The sequence below is a fragment of the Impatiens glandulifera genome, chromosome 2, assembly GCF_907164915.1.
Source record: "Impatiens glandulifera chromosome 2, dImpGla2.1, whole genome shotgun sequence".
Classification (NCBI taxonomy): domain Eukaryota; kingdom Viridiplantae; phylum Streptophyta; class Magnoliopsida; order Ericales; family Balsaminaceae; genus Impatiens; species Impatiens glandulifera.
The window spans coordinates 49,219,039-49,244,018 of NC_061863.1; the positions used below are offsets into that span (position 1 = coordinate 49,219,039).

Here is a 24,980-nt window from a genome sequence, read left to right on the forward strand (position 1 = left end):
TAAAAAGTAATAGCCCGCAAACACACTTGATTAACCAGACGCAGAATTTATCGTTGACAGACTCGAACTCAGAAACTTAGAGTTAATATACATATTTTATTACCGTTAGGCTAATGGGAATATGATTTTGTTTGGAAATTAAAAGCAAATATAATGATTTGAAAATTGGAATAACTATTAAGAAGATAAATAAATTAAAAAGCAACTCAAACGTGAATTGTGTTCTTCATAATTGATTTGAAAGGAATAAAAAACAAAGTAGCATAAGGAAGTCATCCAAATCAAAAAAATTGGTCAAAAATGAATTCCAGATTTTCTACTTTTGGTTCCATCCTTCTTCTCCTTCTTTCTCTTCTCCTTGTTCTTTTTCTTACCCTTCATTCTAAGGTAAGTTTTCCTAATCCTCCTCCTGATAATCCAATCGAGATTCACAATCAAAATCATCACCATAATCACTCATCATCACTTCAAACAAGTGATGATAATCTTGACCCTGCTTTTAGGGTTTTCTTCCATTTCAACGAACTAAAACCAGGTAAAATCATGCCAATCTATTTCCCCATCAAAGATCCATCCAAAACCCCTCATCTTCTCCCTAGAAACGAATCAGATTCAATTCCCTTTTCCTCATCTCAACTACCCACCATCCTAAAATTCTTCTCCTTCTCAAATGACTCAAAACAAGCCAAAGCCATGGAAGACACCTTAAAGCACTGTGAATTCGAACCACTCAATGGAGAAAGAAAGTTCTGCGCCACGTCTCTTGAATCAATGATGGACTCAGCCATCGAAATATTCGGACCCGGATCTCGACTCAAGGTTATGATGACTACCCACGTTTCAGATCACAAAGCTGCGTTCCAAAACTACACGATTGTTAAAGTTCCTAAAGAGATTTTAGCTCCAAGGATCTTGGCTTGTCATACTTTGCCTTACCCTTATGCTGTTTTGTATTGTCATAGCCAAGAGAGTGATAATCGACTGTTTGAGGTTTCGTTGAATGGAGAGAATGGGGAGAGGGTGGAGGCGACGGCGATCTGTCATATGAATACGACTCAATGGGATCCTGATCATATGGCTTTTCGTGTGCTGGGGATCAAACCGGGTGGCTCACCTGTTTGTCATTTCTTTCCGGCTGATAATCTTGTATGGATTCCGGTGCCGTAGGTTAATAATTCCTCTGTTTTTGTAAAACAAAAGTTTGATCTGCTGATATATGTCGTGTTTGATTGTAGATCTAGTGTTTGTTAACTTAAAAGTAATTAATTATAGAAGGGTTGGATTGATAATACAAATTAAAATGTTACTTTTTTATTACAACTTTTTTTTAATAAGAATAAACTTCAACTTTAATTGACAGTTGACATTTTACGTTTAAGAATTTGAGTTTTCTTATTGGGACAACTTACCATTTTGGGATCACATGTTTCAAAATTTTATAATTTGGATTCTTTATTTTTAAGTTATATAAAATTCACTATTTCAAATTTTGTTAATTTATTATTTATTATATACATGATATTTATAAATGAAAAATTAATATTATTAATTTTATGTTGAATTTTAGTGAATTTAAATTTTGTATTATAAAATTATATATCACTCTAATTAATGATATAAATAATTTATTTATTTAATTATAAATATTACCTATATAATAATTTAATGGAATTTGAAACTGTTTGAAATAAAAAATTATTTTTATATGAATTTAATAATAAATATTATAAATGGTGAAGTTTGAAAGGTATAAATCAACTCTAGAGACTTAATTTCATATCTTTTACGATAATTTAAATATAAAAAGTTTAATATATTAACCATACATATAGATGCCAAGTTGTCATAGTAATTTTCTAAATTAAAATTGATTTATGAAGACTGATAATTGTTTAATTTAAAATTTTGATAATTTTTTATATTATTATTGTCTTATAAATAACAAAAGAAGAGAAGTTTTCATCTTTTATTGCCTATTTGTTAATAGCTATTGAAAAATTGGTTTTACTCAAGTATAAGTGTATCACATATGACATATTAAAATAAAAATAAAAACAAAAACAATATTTTATGAATTATAATCTTAAAAATAATATTTATAATGATGAAAAAATTACAATAATGTAAAATGTGATCTAAAATCAAAATATTTTATTAAATATAATTTTTTTTTTACAAGTTATATACCACCAACAAAATAAATATTAATTTAATTTTAAGCTGATTTATAAGCCTACCTATCACGATAAATACTCTTTTCCCGCCATTTTCCGTAGCTTCTTTTCGGCCGGGGAGGGGAAAAGAGGAAGTTTCTTCAGGCAACCAAAAAATGGAGTTCAGTCTTAGTGGAAATGCTCTGAAAACTTTGGCCAGATCGATCACATGCCTCGCGCGCATCGGAAACGAGCTAGTTGTTGAAGCCTCTCCTTCTCAGGTAAGCTTCCTTGTCCCGGCGATCGAAAGCCTATTTGTTCCCTTTTCGAATTCTCTCTGTTTATGATACTTTCACCATAGATTTGTTAGGTTTATGAGTGAAATAGTCGACATCATTCAGGAAATTATGTTCAAATAGATATCTAATCTGCGAACAGATTGAAATCGTATATGGAACATGAATAGTTTCATCTATTCTTTGAGATTTTGCTGGATATACTATTTATTTCAGTTGTCTAGGGTTTGAAGAGCATATAACTTTTTGGTGTATCACATTCAGACAGCATTTGTATTATCCACTAAACTTCTATTTTCTGCTGTACCTCGACGAATCAAGTTACGACAAACAGCCATTGACAATACTTGTGATCGATTCTCTTTTCTTTTATTTGCAGCTCACATTCCACTCACTGAATTCATCAAGATCCACGTACCTTTCGATATCATTTAAGCCTGATTTCTTCGATGTTTACACCATTTCTAATCCTCAGGTCAAATGTAGTCTTCTTCTTAAGGTAGACTCTATTCCTCTTACCTCTCTTAAATTAATCAGTGGAACGAGGTTAAGGTTTCTCTCTAACTTGTATATGTATAGGCTGTCTGTTCTGTTCTAAGGACACCGGTTACAAGTATTGACCATTTAAGTGTGCTGCTTCCTGATCAATATGCATCAAAGATACAGTGGACGTTGGACTGCTATAATGGTAAACTGTTTATTATATTGTCTTGTAAATGATTGAAAAAAGTATGGACATGATTATCCTCAAACATATAATTGAAGTACACTTATTTGAAGGCATATGAACTCCTCTCTCTTTTATATGTAAATTCATTTCTCTTCATGTAGTCAATTGATCATATTTCATTCAAATATGATACAAGTTAGGTTGAATTATATGTCCCTTAGAGTTGCACATTCAACAGCAGCTGTAGTGTTGTGATATTGTAATTCAACCTGTTAAAGACAATGCTTGCAACTCATATTTGTAAGCATTTGGTACAAATAGATTATCACACTTAACCATACCAGTGTGCCTCTTAAGCAACAACACACATATTATATATCTTGAACTTAAGCATCCAACAATCTGTTTCATTCTTGCAGGGATAAGGAAAGCATACTGGATCACTTGCAATATTGAACCTGACATACAACATCTCTCTCTTGATAGAAGAAAGCTTCCTAGTAGCTTTGTTGTGAGACCTCGTGACCTGACCAGGCTACTAGCAAATTTCCAATCAACTCTTCAGGAGATCACCATTATTGCTACAGAACCTTTGTCTTCGCCTGCCGATGTGGAAAATGAAATTGGTGGGAAAGCTGTTGAACTCAGAAGTTATTTAGACCCAACAAAAGGTGGGGTTATGTGATTTTCTTTGTTTCAATACCAGCATCTCTGCATTTTGGTTGCTTTATTCTTCAACTTATTATAGCAGAAAATGATTCATCCCTCCACACTCAGCTATGGATAGATCCAACAGAAGAGTTTATGCTGTATACCCACAATAGAGATCCTGTGGATGTTACATTTGCTGTCAAAGAATTAAAGGTAAAGTTAAAGATAACTGGTTTGTTCAACCATTTGATTGTTAATTCAAAAGAGATTAAGCTTGCTTAGAGTTGGAGCTTCTGCTTGCATAGAAGTGGTGCAACGAGGCTGTATATTTTTTTATAGAAAGACCTCATTTTTTTTTCTAAATCAGAAATTAGCTGGAGATATCAGAAAAGCGCTAACCAAAAACTCTTTCTAACAATTAACCTCTGATAAACTGCTATAATATCCAAAATACAGTAATTATTCTATAAACCAAGTAGATTAACTACTCTCTGAGTTATATTTATTAATTGTTACCATTATTTTGGGATGTGATTATCGTTTGGCATTGCAAAGTTTAAGAGTTATCCATCCAATGGGCCTCGTACCATAGCCATGTACTGTTAATGCTGGAAATACGATATCTGATGTTTCTAGTAACACACAATATATATTCTTACATTGCATATTTTTCTATATTTGTCCTGAAGTATCAAGTGAGGCATCCACTTTATCCATTTTTGTGTCTTTATCTGTTAATGTTGTTTTTTCAGGCATTTCTTTCTTTCTGTGAAGGATGTGAAGTAGATATTCACTTCTATTTTGACAAAGCGGGCGAGTATGATATTCTTTTTCCTAGAATCTCTATTATGATGTGTATTCTTAATTTCTTACTATTGCTTCCTATGTAGTTTCTCTTTCTTGTTTTCCTGCAAGAATTTCACCTCACAAGAATTTTATGAAGCAACAGAAGTTATAATTATTCACATGCCAAAACCATATAAATGTGTCCTTCAATATAGCTGGTTGCTCACATTTATCCTGCAGACCTATAATATGTGGTCTTCATAATAGTTTTCGTACCTTGCAGTAGTAGGATATTTCTTTTCAAGTTATATCATCTGGCTGAAGAACTTTCTAAGTTTCCAAAAATTGAAGATATAGATCAAGAAATTGAATTTCAGTTATTTGTAGTAACATAAATTGGCAGAACCTTTGATAAAAGAAACAGATGCTGTGTTTGAATAACTTTATATGTATTTGGAGGATTAATTTGGAAGACGAGTCAGGACATGCAAGAACAAACAATTTTGACTGGTAACATTCCTCTAATGAATTGTAGATGTGAATAAAATGGTTTCTAGGCTCAAGTATCATTGTACTGATCAATTAACTAAAGTGCTGTGATGTCAAAATACTCACTTGGATTTGATAATGTATATCATTAATTGTCATACGTTCCAAAATCCAAATATAAGCTCAATGCTTCTAGTTTTCCATTCTGACTTTGGAGAAAAAAAATAACTTTCATGTAATAGATCTGTAATGGGCCTAATTCTAAAACACCAAGAGCTTGTTTGATGTAGGCTTTTGTTTTTTAAATAAAGTGTTTTCTTAGAAAAGAAAATATTATTTGATAAAAAAAATGGATTATTTGGGTTAAATGACTAAAATATCCTATGTATTTAATATTTAAAATGTTATAAAAAAAACAAAGGGTAATTAAGTATTTGGTTGATAACTTGAATGATTTAATTGATGAAGTGATTGTTAATGGGATAATGGTTTATTTAGATTCATCAATCAAGGCCCATGCTTTTTTACAAGTGCATGTACATCCCTGAAACCTAAAAAGGTGGTTTCTTATTGCAAAAATATTTGAGCTGGATGAAAATTCAACTTCAAACTTGATGTGTCTGTAGCAATTGCAACAATGCATCTCAATGTTATCTTGTTGTTTTTGAGATAATATCAGTTTCTAGACTTTATTCTAACTTTTGGAAATATAAATACTTATCATGTCATAAGGCCTATTCTTATGGCACCAAAATTTGGGCTAGATGATGGCTCAACATCCAATTTTGATGCGACACTAGTACTTGCAACGATGCTAGCATCTCAGTTGCAAGATGGAAATCCTGTAGAAGCTGCTGCTGATGCAATGCATGGTCAACCTGTTCATGAGACGTCTCAAGCAGAAGATAGATCAAGAGGAAATGTGTCTGAGCCTCCTCCGTCTGATCATACACGAATTTGGTCTGATTTGTCAGGTAAATTTGACATCTTTAAATGCAATCTAATGTCATCAATCAGGACTAATGTTATTCTCTAGTATTCATTTGAAACAGGAAGTGGGGTGAAAAATGGTAGTGCTGAGGGAGAAAGGCGGCTTGAAGCTCAGAGAAATAGAAACATTGATGACACCAGGGACATACAGAGGATTATTGAAGACGTGCACCTTTCTAATGCTGCGCCTATCCAAGGAAACATAACAGGTAATTCTAATATTTAATTCTTATCATTCTTGTCCAATTTAAAAGAATTTCAACCTGCACATTTGATTCAAAATGAAGATACGAAACTGATTGGAGTTATGTGAGTGATGCTATCAGATGAGTTACATGTGCCTCCTGAAATTTTAGAGTTAGTAAGTGATTTTTCTCTTTTCAAGCCTTACTCGGTGCCCCTTATTAGTTTCACATTTTATCAAATTAACTTAAATATCAAGTGCTTCATAATTTTAAATATTTTGATTTGGTTTATTTAACATTATTTTTTAAGACACTTAGTTGATTCAACACTTACAATTCAATATTAAACACTTAATTTTTAATCCTGGCCCTGCACCGAGGAAGGAAAATCTTTACATGAAGTAGTATCATATCTATAACTATTCAAGATATCTGCACCTGTCAAGCTTTTTGAAATGATGAAAGCATTTCATCAAACTGCATTTTGCAAAGATTGCATACGGAGAAACATCGAACAAAAACAATGCAAGCAAAGTTACGACTTTGCTTGTCATAAGTTAATCAAATAGACTGAAACATGTATGACTTCATAAAACACAAAGATCAAAAGAAACTCTTAAAAATTGCCTGATGGGGATAATTATTGCTCGTGGTCGGAAGAACAAAAATCAAATTGGATCATAGCTCTCCTTGTGCCTGACTCCTTTCCGATCATCATAGTTTACCCCACTGTGCAACTTGTACGTTTCTTTCTTAAGCTAAGATTTTGTATCTGTTCTTTGTTTTCTCACTTCTTTGGTTCACCTTTCCAATAAATTTCTCACATCAGTTTGAGTTCATTTGTGATCACGTGGCAAGCTTTTGGTTTCAGACATTTCTTATTTCCCTTGAGTTCTTTGTACTATCCTACCTTCTTTCCCTTTCTCATGACATTATCTCAATGCGGCTTCTATAAATATCTGAGGATTCTCTTGAAACTAACAGAGTGAATGCAAGTTTTTCTTGACCATTTTGCCTTACTTTCGCTGAAACTAATTGAAATATCAACTCTTGTTGTCAAGTAGGATCATATGCACTAATGCAAGAACCTATATGCTAATCAAGTATTTAATATCTGTAACTTGGAATTGCAGTGAGGGAGAATGTTGTTGATCATGGATTATCACAAAGGCACCCTAGTAACTGGGTAGAAACTGCTGATGATGACGACGAAGATGCGACTGAAATATGTGTTCAATCAACGCCTCCATATTACTAATGAGTATGTCACAGTTTATATAATACAGTATTAACTAATTATGCGGGAAGATGAAATTTGATATAGAATCATATGTAAATGATAAAATCTTTCATCTGACAGGGCTCTCTCAGAATAGTATGCATAGTAGTTTCTCCAACCTTAGTCCTGACCACCACCGACGAAAATCAATGTTTGTGATTTATTTGAGTATCTATCTATTCTAAGAATTTAATCTTCTATATGTTTGTGCACTTTTAAGTTGACATGATCAGAATTTAATGAAAATTATAATAGAGACTGCTCCACAAATAAGACAGTTAGAATGACTATGTATAGTGACAAGCTGTCCTACTTAAAAAATCTAGATGCTAGATATTTGTACCATTTTTACAAAATGTGGTATATTTTCAAAGTTTAGTTTTGTTACTTTTCCTAAAATATCTAACAATACATTTAATCTAGGCCTTGTTTTTATGAGTTATTTGAAATTAAAAAAAAATTAAGTTATCCAAAAGATTAGACAGCTCTAAATGAGAATTTGAGATATTTGTAACACAAGTACTAATCTGGTGGTTGCTATCTTTTCAAATTTCATTTGGTTAAGTTTAGCTTATTTAAAGGGTGAATTTGAATTTGATTTTAATATATAGATTGATTTGTATGGATAAATAAAGTCTAGTTCATAAGTAGACATATTAATATTATTTAATCTTTCAATGTTTATTTACAGAATCTCCTTTATTGTTTGTAATAAAAGCAAGCAATCCCTCTCGAATCTACATTTCATATTCTTTTCTTTGTGATATGTTTGAAGGGATGGCCTCTGCTACTACATTGTGAAATATCAACATCGAATATTTTCTTTTTGTGTTCACATTCATTTTATTTCCTTAAAGAAGAGGAGAGTGATTAAAACATGTACTTTTGGTGTTCTTTTCTAATAATATTTCTTTAAGGATATATATATCAATTTCTTACATTAAAGGTACCATGACAATTATGTTTTTATTCAAAATGATATTTTTTCTTTCTCCGGATCATATTTTAATTTTATTTCGAACACTAATTATCCTAATTAAACATATAATATCACTAATATATTTATTTATTCTTCATATTTTATAAAAAACTATTTTTTTATAATAATATAAAATTTCAATATATTACGATATATTTAATATTAAAAAATTTGTTTATATAATTTATTGAAAATAATATATATATTTTTTTAAAGAACATGTAAAACATTGTTTTGAGATTTTTTGAAACGGAACATAATGAAAATGATAATGAAAAGAAAATTCGAAACAGAATGAATGTGGAATGATGCATGATCCGCTTCATTGTCATTCCTAGTAACTAATAATGGATCCCAACAAATAATATATTTTTTTTTGAATTAAAGAGAATTAATTTGACACTCACAGACATGATCCCATTTGAACACAATGTTTCCTAATAGAGTTGAACATATAACATTTTGATCTCTTAAATCGACTCTTACAACTGTGCTATATTGGTGGGTTAACAAGTAATTTTGTATGAATTAATAATAATAAATATTGATAAATTTAGTTGGATATAATTTGAAATTGATAAATTGGGGTATTAATTTAAATCTTACCAAATAATATGAATAATAACCATTAATAAATAATAATTATATGAATATTGAATTGTAATGTGAAAGGTTTAATTTTTAGAATTGACTAGCTAACATCATATCCTTATTATAACCCTATTTTAATTAATGTATTTTTTCTTCTTCTAACTTGAATTACCGTTTTTGTCTTTGTATTCAATCTAATATAAAAACAAATAAATTTCATTTCTTTTTTTTTTATCTTCCAATGCACCTATTTAATTTATTAAAAAAACCTAACATTTGTTAATTATTAGTGAATAAATTATAAATACTATTTAATATCATCAAATAATTTTAATATAATGAAATTTCTTTGAGAAAAAATACAATACAGAAATAAAGTATATTCTTCAAAGAGAAGGTACAGCTGTTAATTAGAAAAAAAAGAAAAGAAATACGGTCGTGATTTCATCTGTTTGGTGGTAACGCGCAAACACAGATGTTCATGTGGGACCCCCCTAGAGACGCAACGGCTACGACCCTCCCTTACCTAACGCCGTTTGTGGCCCTCACGTTTATTATTTTTATTTTATTTTAGATATATTTATAGAGAGAGAGAAAGAAAGAAGAGTCGGCAGGTAGTTATTAAAAAAAGAACCCTGTTTTCCTTCTAATTACGACTTTACCAATAACATCTGTTTCCTTTTTTTAATTTTCTTCCCGTCAAATACGGCAAATCAAATTTCAGCAATTCCTCTCTGGCAAATTAGTGAAAGACAGCCAGAGTGGCAAAAGTGTAATAAACTAATCTAGACAAGGGTCATTTCATTATTAATAAATGGCCAGACTATCTACTTAATAATAATTTTCTCGCCGGAGAAGGAAACCCTCAAATCAAATATACAGATTTCTAGAGAGAGAAATAAGAGAGAGAAAACAGAGATCTGTTCGAAGAAGAAGAAGAAGAAGCATCAATGGCGGCGGTATTCTCAGGTTATTCAAAGGTAATAATATTATTAGCTACTTGTTTTATGGCCGTCCTATTCATCTCATCAAACGGAGCATCAGCAAGCATGGACGCCGCCGATCAACTTCTCGGCTGGATTCCGACTAAATCCGGCTGCCGCGGAAGCATAGGCGAGTGTCTCGGCGATGAAGAAGAATTGGACCTTGATTCGGAAATCAACCGTCGGATCTTAGCCACAACTAACTACATTAGTTACGGCGCTTTGCAGAGAAACAGCGTGCCTTGTTCGAGACGCGGCGCTTCATACTACAATTGTAGATCGGGAGCTCAGGCCAATCCTTACACCCGTGGTTGTAGCGCAATCACTCGTTGCAGGAGTTAGTTTCTCTCTTCTTTTATATATATATATATATATATATATATATATATCTATTTTCAGTCATACCATTTCTGTGTTCTTATTTTTGGGGGTTTTATGGAGGAGATTATTATTATTATTATTATTATTGTTGGTATAGAGATATGAAAGGGGATTTGAATGTGTGTATATGATGAGGAAAAAGAGAAAAAAAATTGAAGTGTTTATCCCTCCCCCTTCCCCCCTTATTTATTGATTGTATTAAGGTCATCATCATCATCAACACTACTGCTACTACTACTACTGCTATTGTTTTGTTTTTTTTTTTTGTTTTGGGTTGTTGATTTGGGTTATACTTCGATTTATACATATACAATATATTATTGTTGATTGCATTTCAATAATGTTCTTTCTTTCTTTCATATTCATATCTTTTGATTGATTGATTGATTGATGCTTGTTCTTCTCTGGTGTTTGAACTTTGTTTGACTGATCTGTGTGGTGGGTTTAGGGTAGTTTTGTAGATGACGTATCTTCTTAGTTATATTTTCATTTCTTAAAGGAGAAAGATCATATCTTGATAGTTTTCCTTTCTTAATTTGGTTAGATGAGAAAAAGGTAAGGTTTGAGTATCTGAAATCTAGTAATCAGATGTAAATATATTACATATTTGTTGAGTCTTAAGTTTGTGGTTGGTCAGTTAGATAGAAGATATCTTGTGCTTTGAATTTAGTCAGACTCATGAATTGTATCAATGTTTGATACATTCTAGGATGGATGAGATTTTTGTCTTTAGATATTCTAGATGGGCATTATCAGATCATGATGATCCATCCTTAAACTCAACATTCATAGACCTATTGATTGATTGCTTATGGTGACTAAATTGTGGATATTTGAAACATGTTGTAAATCTTCACAAAATTTAATTTGGTCATGTTTGATAGGGTATGTAGGATTGAAATAGTTACTCATTTTGCTTGAATAAAATCGCAAAACTTTTATCGATTGTAGATAGTCTATTAGATCCTTTCGTGTCGTAATTCATACGACATTGATTGAGATTTGTATAATAAGTTTCGTTGACTCGGTGTGAGACTAGGAGATTTTTATGATCTAAATCTCTTCAAAATAGATAATTTTTTTACTTTTTATAATTAATTTTTGTTTTCAATTTTTACTTATGTGAACGCTTGTTTTCACTATTATTCAAAATTTCACCACAAATTCTATATGTTTATATATTTACTCAATTTAGTAATATCCTTCATTTCTATAACAAAGAAAGTTTTTTTTATAATCTCCTAAAAAAAAACATCAATGACTAGACATGACTTGCTAGTAGATTCCATTTATAATTTTCTTCTTCCTCTTAATTGTTTTAATTTGTTGTACCTTTCAAACATATTTTTATTTTCTTTGATATTTATTGTGCTATTTATTTAGCTATAATGGCTCCAAATAAATGAGAAACCATCCGTTTAGATTATGACAAAATTTGGAGTGATTTGAAATTTAAGAAATTGATTTATCCAAAAAAAAATTAAGTTTTATCCACAAAATAAGATGTATATAATTTATTAACAATTTAAATAGTTCATTTCATTAGCCAAAATATTAAAATACCCTTTATTTTAAATTATTATTTTTTATTTTATTTATATATATCAATATTTTTTTAAATATTTTTATCAAAAATAATCATCGTCTATTTAAAATTATCGACAATCATTATTTTTTTTCCCTCTAGATTTTTTCAAAAAAACTCAATCCAAACAAGATCTTAAAAGTTCAAAATGTATATTTCTTCCTTTTTGTCCAGTTCCCTCTTCAAATAAAAGTTAGGTGGACACAATCAAATCAGGGAAGATGCAAAACTATTAAAATAGACATTTTAAATAAAATCAAAACCACATTTAAATTGATAATACAATAACTATTATTTTGTTAAAATAATTTATGTACAACATAATTTATTTTGTGACTTTCAATGCCATAACATTTAAAACAACTTATTGTAAATAAAAATTTAAAATTTATTAGATGTAATGGTTCGTCATAGTAGTATTGCACAAAGTAGTTGATCTCTTACATCAATTGTATTATTTATAGTATATTTCTTATCACTAAACAAATATTATTTTGTATTTACAAAATTATTATTTAGTTGCCTACATTCTAAATTGACCACTAATTTTTTGAACATTTAGATTTGACAATTATGTATGTATGAAAGATGGTAAAAAAAAATACATTATTAATGCCTTAAATTTGGAATGTAATGGAAATATTTTCCTCTTCCTAATAATCTCCAACTAAAAAGAAAAAAAAAAATAGTTATAGCCATTTGGGCTCAAACTATATAATGTATTTAGGTTTGAGGTAAAGATTTAAAAAAAATAAAAAATAATTCGTACAATTTCTTAATGACATAAATTTGTGTTCGATTTGAACTAATGATATAAGCGGTTTGGTTCGATCGATTTCTTCACCGAAAAATTATTTCAACCGTTTGTATCGGTTTTCAAAATCTTCATCCGTGACAATTAAGCGTCGCTTCAATTTGATAGGTTATAAAATCGGTTTGGCCTGTTTATCAGTTTAATCGTTAAAAATAAAAATAAATATAATATAATAAACTAAAAATTGAATGAAAAAAAAAAAAAAATATATATATATATATATAATAAACTAAAGAATGAAAATCCTAATTAAATCTTAAAAAATATTTTAGAATATTAATTAAATAAAAATAAGTTAAAGAAAGAAAAAAGACATCCAAGTATATAAAATAATAAATATGTATACAAAGATTTTAATCCTGTGGACAGATATTACAAGAAATTATAAACTGAACGTATTTATATTTTAATTTAATGCATTTCAAACAATAAAATCCGGTTTAATAGTTTAAAAAAAAAAGAGATAATTGTTATTTTTATTTATAAATATCATAAATTAATTAAAAAAATATTGTTATAAGAAAACAAAATTTTCACTTTTTTTCTTTTTTGTAGAAGAAAACTTTAAATGACAAATTATAACTTTATTTTTTTTAAAACCTATCATTTAAAAATAGTTTGCAATTGATACTTTATTTATTTATATATTTATATTATATATATATACATATATAGAAGAGTTTCATTGAGAGCCGCAAACAACAACTGGATCCTACGATTCACGAAGATTCAGAAGACAGCACATTTATTCATTTTTCCCTTTTTAACCGCCGCTTCTCTCTTTTTCTATTCTTATAAATTCACAAGACCTCTCCTCTTATTTTCCTATTAATAGTCTCTCCCCTATAGAAGACTTCATCAATTTTGTTTCTAATCCCCCTTTTGTTTGTTTGGCATATGGCTGATTCAAACCCTAAACCTCAATCAATTCATCAGGAGGTATTACATGTCAATTCTTCATCACATAATCCCATCCTCAACTGATTCTGAATTTCCCCTTCTTTTTTCCAGGAAGAAGAAGAAGAAGCGCAGAAGCAATTGAAGCACTTGGAATTTGTTCAAATTGCTGTCTTACATGCGTTTGTTTGTTTCTCCCGCCTCTATCACTGCGCTAAGGACAACTGCGGTCCTCTCAAGCCCGGTGTGGAGACCGTCCAAGGAACAGTCAAGGTTGTCGTTGGTCCCGTCTATGACAAATTTCATCATGTCCCTATCCAACTCCTCAAATTCATCGATCAAAAGGTAAGGTATTATTATTATTATATGCTACATGATCAATCTTCAATTTTGATCTTCACATACGTACATAAATATAGGTTGACGAGTCCATGGTTGAGCTGTTGGATAAACATAAACGATTTCAATTTCATCCACTAATGAAAAAGGTCTCAACAACAAAAGCAGCAGCTCAGAACGCACCCTCAACTGCTTCGGGATTCGCCAAAAATGTTTATGCCAAGTATTATCAACCGGGGCTATACACCAAATATGAACCCCTGGCTCAACATTACGCAGTCTCGACATGGCGTTCCCTCAATCAGCTTCCTATATTCCCTACACTTGCTCAACTTGTCCTTCCAACCGCTGCATACTGCTCTGATAAGTATAATCATACTGTTCTTAACACAGCAGAGAAAGGATACAAAGTTGCCTCTTATCTCCCGCTAGTGCCTGTCGACAAGATTGTCAAGCTTTTTAGTGCCCACGAAGAATCTGATGATGCCCCAGAGCCCATTCTCCATCAATCTGCTACACAACAGGGACCACTTGCTGCTGCATAGAAGACAAAGACCGTTTCCTCCTAACACTCTTGTATCATATCATGATCTTACAATGTATTATGTATGTATATGTATGTAAAATGAACTGCTTATTTGAATATTATGTTTATTTTATATAACCGAGCTCAACCTCAAAAAAGTCTAGAAATATTCAAGCCAGAATCCTGACTTAATTCGGTAACACAGTGTACTGAGTTTGCTCTAAGACAAATTTTCAAATCCTGAAAACTAATCAAATTAGGTCATATTTACTGAAAACTTAAGATATTCATTATTCATCTCGACTAATTTGGAATTTGTGACTGCTAGTTTTGCATGTTCTATCATCTTATATACATATGGGTTACTTACTAGGTTACAGGTTGCAGTAAAGGAGGAAGATATATTACAATAATGTAAATGTACAAACAAACTCACTTGATCTAAGCAGAGGCGGTTGGCACTGTCTAAGCAAGATCAACATCTAAAGCAGCAGGATGTCTATTCTCATGAACAAGGCTCCAATAACGTTTCCACGCTTTCAGAGGAGTACTATCTCTTACATTATTAAGATGTTCGGCCACTCTAGTGCTCAAAATTACTCTTGTTTCAGTTAGGTCAATGTAACCTTTGACCCTTGACACAATGCTACCTCCTTCAGAGGAGATACTTGCTGCCCAGGAAGGAGAAGATTCATTTAGTAATGTATCGTGTTCTTCTTCAAGATGGGTAAACCCTGTCTTCTGTTCATGCTCACTACTTTCCTGCATTTGTTTTGGAGGGTTGTGAATTTCAGGAATTACGTAACTATCCATGCCTAAAGATTCCCAATCAACTTTCTGAAGGATGATTGTTGCTCGTTCTGTATGATTCAATGAATTATAGTTTTGAGTGTTTTCCAGAGCTAATCTTTCAGCTTGAGCCTTAAGTTCTTGTAGTCTGTTGCCGATTCTCAAAGATACAGCATCATGGAGGCTTCCCCTTAACTTGATATGGTTCTCTTTAGCCAAAAGATCGTCGAAATATATTGGGTCCCCAATCAGAACAGTTACCTGTTGTTTTAAGTAAAACAAATGTTAAGGAGTTTGCATATGACTATAATACCATGTTTATTCAAGTGCTTTGATGTAGTTTTTTTTTTAAATCAACCTATTTTGGGGGGGAAAACTGATTTGACGAAAAAGTGGATTATTTATTTTGAAATGCTATAAAAATAAAGCAAGGGCATTTTAATATTTTATTTTTTGATCAATGTAGGATTGAGAAAAAAGGGTCAAGGTCACACAAACTATGACCATGTATCATTGAATGTGTCAAATCCAACAAGTTTCATATCCAGGCGGAGGGCACATGAACTTTATTAACATGATGCAAATTGATAGAGAAATCGAAATTTGGAAGCATACCGTGTTCCCAATGGAAGGAAGTTTGGCTCCAATAGGCATGATATTTTGCATTCCAATATGCACAAATGGGATGACCAAAGGAATGGTGTCTGCATCTAGGACTAACCTGTTTGAAGAATAATGAAGAAGAAGATAGAAAAACACTATGCTAAGTACAAAGAATCTAATAGCATCCCATCCAAAAGATCCACAAATGTAACCGATTTTGACCAGAGAACTACCCAATTGCATAATTGAACAGCAGATCAAGAGCAGAAAAGTGATCCTTTTGTATCATATCCAGTAAGACATTCTCACCTTGCAACACCTCTTTTAGCGGAACCCATTGTTTTTCCGCCATCTCTAGATCGGGTCCCCTCTGGAAATATATGGACCCAATCACCATTGTTTAATTTTGAAATTGCCAAGTCCATTCCCTGTAGTTCATACACTTAGAAATTTAAAATCACTAGGAAATCCAACAGGACGAAAGAACCGACATAGAAGAAACACCATGACTAACAAGTGCAACAAGGTTCACCCCACCCCTGAGACTTAAGAAGAGACAGCCATAAGGCACTAGGAAATGTGTTCTTCCTTCAGTGAAGGGTAAGGCTTGTAAAGATAGCCCCAAACTAAATATGACCCCCAACCCATGTAGTTATGTGTTTCAACTTCAAACTATGTTAAAAATACAATAACATATTACCTTCTGATGAATCCCATCTCCACGTGAAACAGGTAGAACTTTAAGACATCTAAAGAAGGCAGACGTGGCAGGATTACGGAAGCATCGATCTGTTGCACAAAGTGTCCATCTTAGTTTATTTGCATTGAACAACACACTAGGTGGAAGCAGAGAAGCAACAACCAGTGGATCATCCATTGAAGCGACATGGTTGCTGACCTACAATATACACGAGATATTACTAGTGTACAAAATATCTTATCCAAGAAACTAATTCATCAACCAGACTTATAATTCCCAAATGCTGAAATCTAAATGATTGGTCTTTCATGTAAACATGAAATTGAATGTTAAAACTCAAAATAGAAGCAAAGATGGAACTGGTGCTTGATGTGTGTACCGTTAGAAGAGCCTGATCGGTTGGCCTATTTAGTAATGCTTGGTGAAGTTTTTCAGCACCATATATCTGCAATATTGTCTGAATTAGAATCTTAAGAGCAACAATTAGGCTTATACGCTAAACTAAGATACATTACCTGAACACGATTAAGTCCATGCATAAACACATAACAAACATTTCCAAATACAGGAGCAGCAAGAGCTTGAAGCATGCGAATTAGGATTGACTCTTCTGCTCCAGCATGCTTATTAACTGCAGACAGTATGTTACAAACAATACCCGAAAGAAGGTTCCACAAAAACAAAGTGCAACATAGTTACTAATGATGCATAGGTCAAGCAGAAGGATGGAAGCTGAAAATTCCGGATGTTTAAGATTTTTTTTTTTGGCTATGAAGATGATAAAAGATGTTTTAGATGCAAAGATATTGGCTTCTAACAAGGATTTTGAGGGAAATGCACAAATGTAAAAGCAGAAAATGCTTTGCAAATATATATTTCTATGGTTTCCTCTCTTGAAGATGTTGATCAAGTCAATATTGCACGTGAAAAGGTGTAAGAAAATGATCCATAACGCGATAAGAGGGAGTAAACTATGACATAATAATGCATGTAAGGTCTAAGTTTAAAGGTTTCCAAAAAGAAAATTGTCCGTAGAGAGTCAGCAAGCCTCGGTAACACAAAGTTTTCAATAACAATTAGATGGATAAGCATAGGAAAACTGATGTTCCAAGTCCCCTGGCTTCCTGGAATGAACCTTCAGCAGAATTTATGGCTTTGAAATTGAAGTTTTAACATCTCATTTATAGAAGACAACAATATGATTACAGGTACAGATAACACAAGCAACTAAAATCCTAGTGTTACCAATCCTAGTCCTAGCAGACATTCAACTTCATATAACTTTCATCTACACAACAGGAGGTCATATGTTCCTAAATTAACCACGTCTGATCCACACAGAGAAGCTGAAAATACCTTTTCTCCGATAAAAATTGGAGGAAGACGGCAATGATTCGGTGCGAAAATGTTGAAATCTTTGAAGCCAGCGTTGCATTGTGGTGGAGAAGTAGCCATCTCTGGTGAACCTCTGGTGGCGGCAATGTCTATCTACTGCGACTCTGAAACGGTTTTTGAGTCGCAACTGCAAAGAAAGAGCATTATTCTTCCAGAGATCGGTTCTCACAACGCGCTCCCCAACCATCGGTAAAATCACAGCTATGATGTTCTCGTCTGGCTAAGATCCCAGGAACTATAGAGAGAATGGTGAAGAACAGATCGAAGATCGTCTAGTCTAGATCCTTCCTTCGTTCTTCAAGGAAACCAAAGCGGCGCGAGCGTAGTAGTAAGAGAATGTGCGTGTACTAACTAATCAGTTGTGTGACGGTCAAACGAATTTACGATTAAAATTTTAAAACATATATAATATAATATAGAGGAAGGATAGAGAGCGCGACTCTGAGACAGCGACTGAGAGCGCGATGCCTATGGTGTGCTACGTGGGTTGTGGGTTGACAGGTAGAATATTCTCTTTTTATTAATTATTTTATCTCTCTTCTTATTAATTAATTTCTCTCTCCTCTTATTAAATAATTTTTCTCTCTATCTCTACAAATTAATTTATCTCATTTATCCATATTCTCAATTAATATTTTACTCATTTATTTAATATTTACCATCTCTCGTTTAAGTTTAATAGTTAAAATAAATCAATAATTTACAACAAATTCTCACATTAAATATTTTAATAATATGTTTAAATAAATTCTAAACCCTAAATCTTAAACCCTAAATTCTAAATCCTAAACTCTAAAACCTAAATACTAAATTCTAAACCCTAAACCCTAATTAATATCAATGATGAGTTGAATTATGAATTTATCTCTTTCATTTTTATGACTTTTCAATTCCTTTATTTATCAAATATTTTTTATGGCCTCTTTTTTCTTTTTTTTATTATTTTTTTTATATTGATTTATTAATATTTTTTTTTATTACTTATAAATAAATGTTTATCTAATATTTCTATTTTCACGATTAATTATTTTCTCCAGTAACTAATTATTAATAATAGGAGAGAGAAAATAATTAATAAAAGGAGAGAATATTCTATCTGTCAACCCACGTAGGCACACCACGTAGGCATCGCGCTCCCAGTTGCTGTCTCAAGTCGCGCTCTCTATCATTTTTCTATAATATAATATTCAGTCATATATAAGTAATTAGATATTTTCTCTATCATACCATAATAATTCAGTTATACAGAATTTTCATGTAATTATATTTTTTCTCTATCATCTCTTTTTTTTACTATTTATTTTTTAATTAAATTTTAAATTTTTTAAAAATTATAAATATATTTTATCTTATATTTTTTCTTTCTTTTTTAATTATTTTCTCACTCATTATATATATATATATATTTATATATATATTCTCACTAATAACAATATATATTTTTTATTAATAATTTATACATATAATATAATATAATATAATATAATATATATATATATATTAAATGTAGTTATCTTATATATATATATATATATTATAATTAATTTTTTTATTATTAATTTTATATAAATACATTTTATTTTTTATTATATATTTTTTCTCATCATATATATATATATATATATATATATATATATATATATATATATATATATATATATATATATATATATATATATATATATATATATATATATATATAATATTTTCTTTATTAATATAAATATTTTTTTAGTTAATATAAAAATTAATTAATTAGTAATAAATATTAAATACAAAATATATATACATACACAAAATAATAAAATTATTTCAACAAGCTAAGTGGTCTAGCAATTAAAGTGTTCACATTTTATACTTTAGACTAGGGTTCGAATTCAAAAACATGCAAATTTAGATTTCCAATAATACATTATTGATTATAAATGATAGGAGGCACACTGAAAGTGTGAGGTCGAAATCAGTGGTTGGTTTGACGAGTATTGGTGAGTGTTTTGTCGAGTGTAAGGTCGAAATTAGTTGTTGGTTTGGCGAACATTTGAAAGTGTGGAGGTTACAAGATGAAGGTCGGGTGATGGGTGGTTTATCGAGTGTGAGGTCGGAATTAATGATTGGTTTGGTGAACATTTGAAAGTGTGGAGGTAGGGTGGTGGGTGGTTTGTCGAGTGTGTGGTCAGAATTAGTGGTTGGTTTGACGAGTATTTGAAAGTGTGAGGTCATGAGATGGAGGTCGGGTGGTGGGTGGTTTGTCGAGTGTGAGGTCAGAATTAGTTGTTGGTTTGACGAATATTTAAAAGTGTGAGATAATGAGATGGAGGTCGAGTGGTGGGTGGTTTGTCGAATGTGAGGTCAGAATTAGTGGTTAGTTTGGCGAGCATTTGAAAGTGTGCGGTCACGAGATGGAGGTCAAGTGGGTGGTTTGTCGAGTATATGGTTGAAATTAAGATTGGTGGTTGAGTTTGACGAGAGATAATAGTTGTGTCATCAATTGAGGTCGACTAAGAGTGGGTGGTTCTCTGAGAGGATAAAAAAGATATATGAAAAAGTATGAGTCACAAGATGATGGTCAATTGAGGGATTAAGTGGGGTGCTGATGGATAAAATATATGTTAACATTAAGTTTAAGATTAAACTTAATTTTACAAACTAAAACAATTTTAAATTAATTATATTTGAATAATATTAATTTTATCTAAAATATTTATAATTAAATAATATTTTAAATATATTCTTTTCCGTATATTTGCTCGGGACTTAGGCTACTTTGATTAATTCTTAGAGTTGATACCTAAACATTCTTCTTAATAATTAAATTTTTATTTGGCCTTGTTTGGTTGGGGTTATTTAAATAATCCAACCCATTCAAACATTTTTTCACTCTCTTTCATCAATCAAATCACTCAATTCATTACCCAAAATACTAAAATAATATTTATTTTAAATTACTATTTATTATTTTATTATTATATATCAATACCTTTTAAATAATTTTACCAAAAATATTCTCACATCCTCAAAATCATCACTAATCATTATTTATTAAGGTATATCAATTTATTAATGATTAATATAATTTTAATCTAATGTCGTGCAACAGTTTGGATAGCTGGTTTTCACCTAGGGGACTTAGGTTCGATTCTCGGCATTGGAATTCTTTTATTTTTGTCGTTTCTTCTTTTTTTATTTGAAAAACCACTTATAACGTTTTTATTAAAAAAATCAAGTTACATCAGAATAAAACAAACAAAACTAGCCTCAATAAATGCGGAATAAAATAAACAGATTAATCAAGTTACATGTGAATAAAACGAACAAAACTAAAATGAAAATGCGTTGTATTGGGTAGTTAAGTTACATTTAAATCAAACGAACGAAATTGAAATAAAAATGCACTTGTATTGGGTAGTTATCGTGACTTCGTCAAAATCAATATTTAAGCCTCGACACGTTTCCTAGTTTAGTTGAGTAATCGGGTAGGTATCATGATTTCACAAAAATTAATGCTTAAAATCATGACGCATCTCAATGTATGAGTAATATCTTACACATTTGATCGAATATCCTATTAAATTGGTTCAATTGAACGAAACTGAAATAAAAATGCGCTTGTATTGGTTAGTTGTCGTGACTTCGCCAAAATCAATATTTAAGCCTCAACACGTTTCCCAGTTTAGTTGAGTATTCGGATAGTTATCATGATTTCACAAAAATTAATGTTTAAAACCATGACGCGTCTCAGTGTATGAGTAATATCTTACACATTTAAGTGAATGTCCGGTAAAATTTGTTCTATTGTTCGTCCTCTCATGTGAATCAAACGAACGAAATTGTAAAACTTGTTCAACAATTTACTTTTGTATTTTGATGCACAAATCGATATTATCGAACTACTTACATTATGTCGTTCTAGACTCCCTAACATATCCTGAAAGAGAGGAGATATGTGATTTTTGAACTTACTTTGTAAATAACTTTAACTTAAATTTATGAATTGTATATTAAGATGTATTAAATTAATAATGATTAATGTACATTAATCCGATGTCGTCCAGCGGTTAGGATATCTGGCTTTCACCCAGGGGACCCGGGTTCGATTCCCGGCATCGGAATTCTTTTATTTTTGTTTTTGTAAAATAAGCAGCGCGGGTAGTTTAAGTTACATATGAATCAAACGAAACTGAAATAAAAATGCGCTTGTATTGGATAGTTATCGTGACTTTGTCAAAATTAATATTTAAGCTTCGACACGTTTCCGAGTTTAGTTGAGTAATCGGGTAGTTAACATGATTTCACAAAAATTAATGTTTAAAACCATGACGCATCTCAATGTATGAGTAATATCTTACACATTTAATCAAATGTCCTGTAAAACTTGTTCACTTGTTCGTCCTCTCGTGTGAATCAAACGAACGAAACTAAAATAAAAATGCGCTTGTATTGGGTAGTTATCGTGATTTTTCCAAAATCAATGTTTAAGCCTTGACACGTTTTTCAGTTTAGTTGAATAATCGGGTAGTTATCATAATTAAAAAAAAATTAATGCTTAAAACCATGACACATCTCAATGTATGAGTAATATCTTACACATTTAATCGAATGTCCTATAAAACTTGTTCAATTGTTTGTCCTCTCATGTGAATCAAACGAACAAAACTGAAATAAAAATGTGCTTGTATTGGGTAGTTATCGCGACTTCACCAAAATCAATACTTACGCCTCAACACGTTTCCCAGTTTAGTTGAGTAATCAGGTAGTTATCATGATTTCACAAAAATTAATACTTAAAGCCATGACGCATCTCAATGTATGAGTAATATCATACACATGTAATCGAATGTCCAGTAAAACTTATCAATTGTTCGTCCTCTCATGTGAATCAAATGAACGAAACTGAAATAAAAATGTGCTTGTATTGGGTAATTATCGTGGCTTCGCCAAAATCAATGTTTAAGCATTGACACGTTTCCCAATTTAGTCGAGTAATCGGATAGTTATCAAGACTTCACCAAAATTAATGCTTAAAACCATGACGCATCTCAATGTATGAGTAATATTGTACACATTTAATTGAACGTCATGTAAAACTTGTTCAATTGTTTGACCCCTCATGTGAAGTTATTACATTCTTGTAAAACTTGTTCAATTGTTAGTCTCTCTTCTGTGAAGTTGTTACCATCCTCTCTCCTCATATTTGATACACACTAACTCTAAATATATTTAAGAACATTAGCCACATATTTTTACAATTTTTCTTCTTCACTAACAAGTTAGAAGAGCCTCACATTGAAGATGGCTAAAATACTTGTTATTATCCATTTCTTTAAATAACAAAAATTATAATATTAGTAATAATAATGTTAGAAAAAAATTAAATAAAGTAAAAATGTAAAAGGAACCAAAACACTGATTTGAGAGGTTGATTTGAGACATTTGTTTATCAAATTTCTCTTAAAACAATATCACCATCTCTCATTGTATAGAGTTTATCGCAGATGGTTTGTCTCATAAAGTACACTAAATCTAGTAGTGATTCATCACTGAAATCATTACGCATTGAATTTGACAAAGTACCTGAATCGATCACTTAGTTTCAACGAAAATACGTCAAGTGAAGAACTCACTTGAGTGAAGAACTCGAAAACACCCCCAACAAAAAAAAGACATTTCGAATTCTAAAAAAAATAATGAGATTAAATATGAGATATATTAATAGTTTCAAAATATGAGATATATATAATTGAAAATGAAACCATCATAATAAATTCATTTTAACAATCCAACGGCTAGTAATTAATTCATCCAACTACTATCATTTTTAGATTATTGGCATTTAATCTTATCTATTTACCTTCGATCTTATTCATTGGCACCAAGAATTCACGTGAATTTGATATGAATTTATATTTATTTGGATTAAATTACATTTAATTTATTTATCAAAATTCTCATTTTTATTTAATTAATGAAATTAGTTTAAAATTTCAACAATAATAATCTTTTATCACTAACAAACTAGGGGAGTTGAAGGTAGCTAAAATAATAAATAAATTACATTATGCTTTTAATATTAAAATGTATTAATTTCATAATGATTGAAAAAACATAAATCCGATGTCGTCCAGCGGTTAGGATATTTGGTTTTCACTACAATGAAAATAAGCTTGTATCGGGTAATAACATTTCAATAATTACATATCCTATTTGACCTATGGACGAATATAAAAGCATTCGTTTCAGGCTTGTTTGAGTAATAACTATAAGATTTTTCCTAATATCATACTAAGAATAGCTATATTTTTCTGAGAAAAAAAATAAAAAAAAATGACTTCTTACTTTCAAACCGGTCCTCCTCCATCTCTATTTTCTTAATAATATGCAAGAAAAGCCCTTTAAATTGTTGGTTAATCATCTGAGACGGCTTAAAACTAATCATTATCTAATGCATCTTTTCGTTCTAATAATGTATCAAAGAATTCTTAGTATCTATCAAATTTTTTACTATCTAAAAGAAGTAGGAAAATGACTTCTTACTTTCAAACAGGTCCTCCTCCATCTCTATTTTCTTAATAATAGGTAAGAAAAGCCTTTTAAATTATTGATGAATCATCTGAGACGACTTAAAACTAATAGTTAATTAGATAATGCATCTTTTCGTTCTAATAATGTATCAGGGAATTCTTAATATCTATCAAATCTCTCACTATTTAAAGGAAGCAGAAGAATATTTGAGAAAAAGACATCTATTTCCCAATTTAGTGGAGTAACCATGACACCTCTTTAATCGAATGTCCAATAAAACTTGTTCCCCAATATAGTTGAGTATCCATAATACCGAGTAATATCATGTACATCTAATTGAATGTCCGTAAAACTTGTTCTCCAATTTAGTTGAGTATTGA

General features: G+C 30.9%; 4 protein-coding genes, 1 non-coding gene and 1 pseudogene across 6 annotated transcripts; 5 read left to right on the forward strand and 1 right to left on the reverse strand.

Moving 5' to 3' along the window:
- The first annotated feature begins 260 nt into the window (after window positions 1-260).
- On the forward strand, window positions 261-1,314 carry LOC124926889 (BURP domain-containing protein BNM2A-like). Its single transcript, XM_047467205.1, has one exon. The coding sequence runs from the start codon at window positions 301-303 to the stop codon at window positions 1,165-1,167; it is 867 nt and encodes a 288-aa protein (XP_047323161.1). The 5' UTR covers window positions 261-300; the 3' UTR covers window positions 1,168-1,314.
- A 976-nt stretch (window positions 1,315-2,290) lies between these two features.
- On the forward strand, window positions 2,291-8,015 carry LOC124926155 (cell cycle checkpoint control protein RAD9A). Of its 2 annotated transcripts, none has more exons than XM_047466333.1 (9): window positions 2,291-2,434; window positions 2,829-2,948; window positions 3,029-3,137; window positions 3,539-3,790; window positions 3,868-3,983; window positions 4,523-4,587; window positions 5,778-6,244; window positions 7,354-7,481; window positions 7,581-8,015. In XM_047466333.1, exons 1-7 carry the CDS (start codon window positions 2,330-2,332, stop codon window positions 6,079-6,081), a joined length of 1,071 nt encoding a protein of 356 aa, XP_047322289.1. In that variant the 5' UTR covers window positions 2,291-2,329; the 3' UTR covers window positions 6,082-6,244; window positions 7,354-7,481; window positions 7,581-8,015. The 2 variants fall into 2 exon arrangements, with proteins under 2 accessions (XP_047322289.1, XP_047322290.1); XM_047466334.1 differs by having other exon boundaries at window positions 3,871-3,983; window positions 7,581-8,008.
- Window positions 8,016-9,923: 1,908 nt separating this feature from the next.
- On the forward strand, window positions 9,924-10,765 carry LOC124926676 (rapid alkalinization factor). Its single transcript, XM_047466952.1, has one exon. The coding sequence runs from the start codon at window positions 10,020-10,022 to the stop codon at window positions 10,392-10,394; it is 375 nt and encodes a 124-aa protein (XP_047322908.1). The 5' UTR covers window positions 9,924-10,019; the 3' UTR covers window positions 10,395-10,765.
- A 2,871-nt stretch (window positions 10,766-13,636) lies between these two features.
- On the forward strand, window positions 13,637-14,732 carry LOC124926244 (annotated as a pseudogene).
- Window positions 14,733-14,832: 100 nt separating this feature from the next.
- On the reverse strand, window positions 14,833-18,404 carry LOC124926243 (tafazzin). Its single transcript, XM_047466437.1, has 7 exons — window positions 18,043-18,404; window positions 17,202-17,317; window positions 17,066-17,131; window positions 16,687-16,884; window positions 16,296-16,414; window positions 15,999-16,104; window positions 14,833-15,644 (listed from the first exon to the last, which is right to left on the reverse strand). The coding sequence occupies exons 1-7, from the start codon at window positions 18,266-18,268 to the stop codon at window positions 15,060-15,062; spliced, it is 1,416 nt and encodes a 471-aa protein (XP_047322393.1). The 5' UTR covers window positions 18,269-18,404; the 3' UTR covers window positions 14,833-15,059.
- Window positions 18,405-22,118: 3,714 nt separating this feature from the next.
- On the forward strand, window positions 22,119-22,190 carry TRNAE-UUC. Its single transcript has one exon. It is a non-coding gene; the product is annotated as a tRNA-Glu (tRNA).
- The last annotated feature ends 2,790 nt before the right edge of the window (window positions 22,191-24,980 follow it).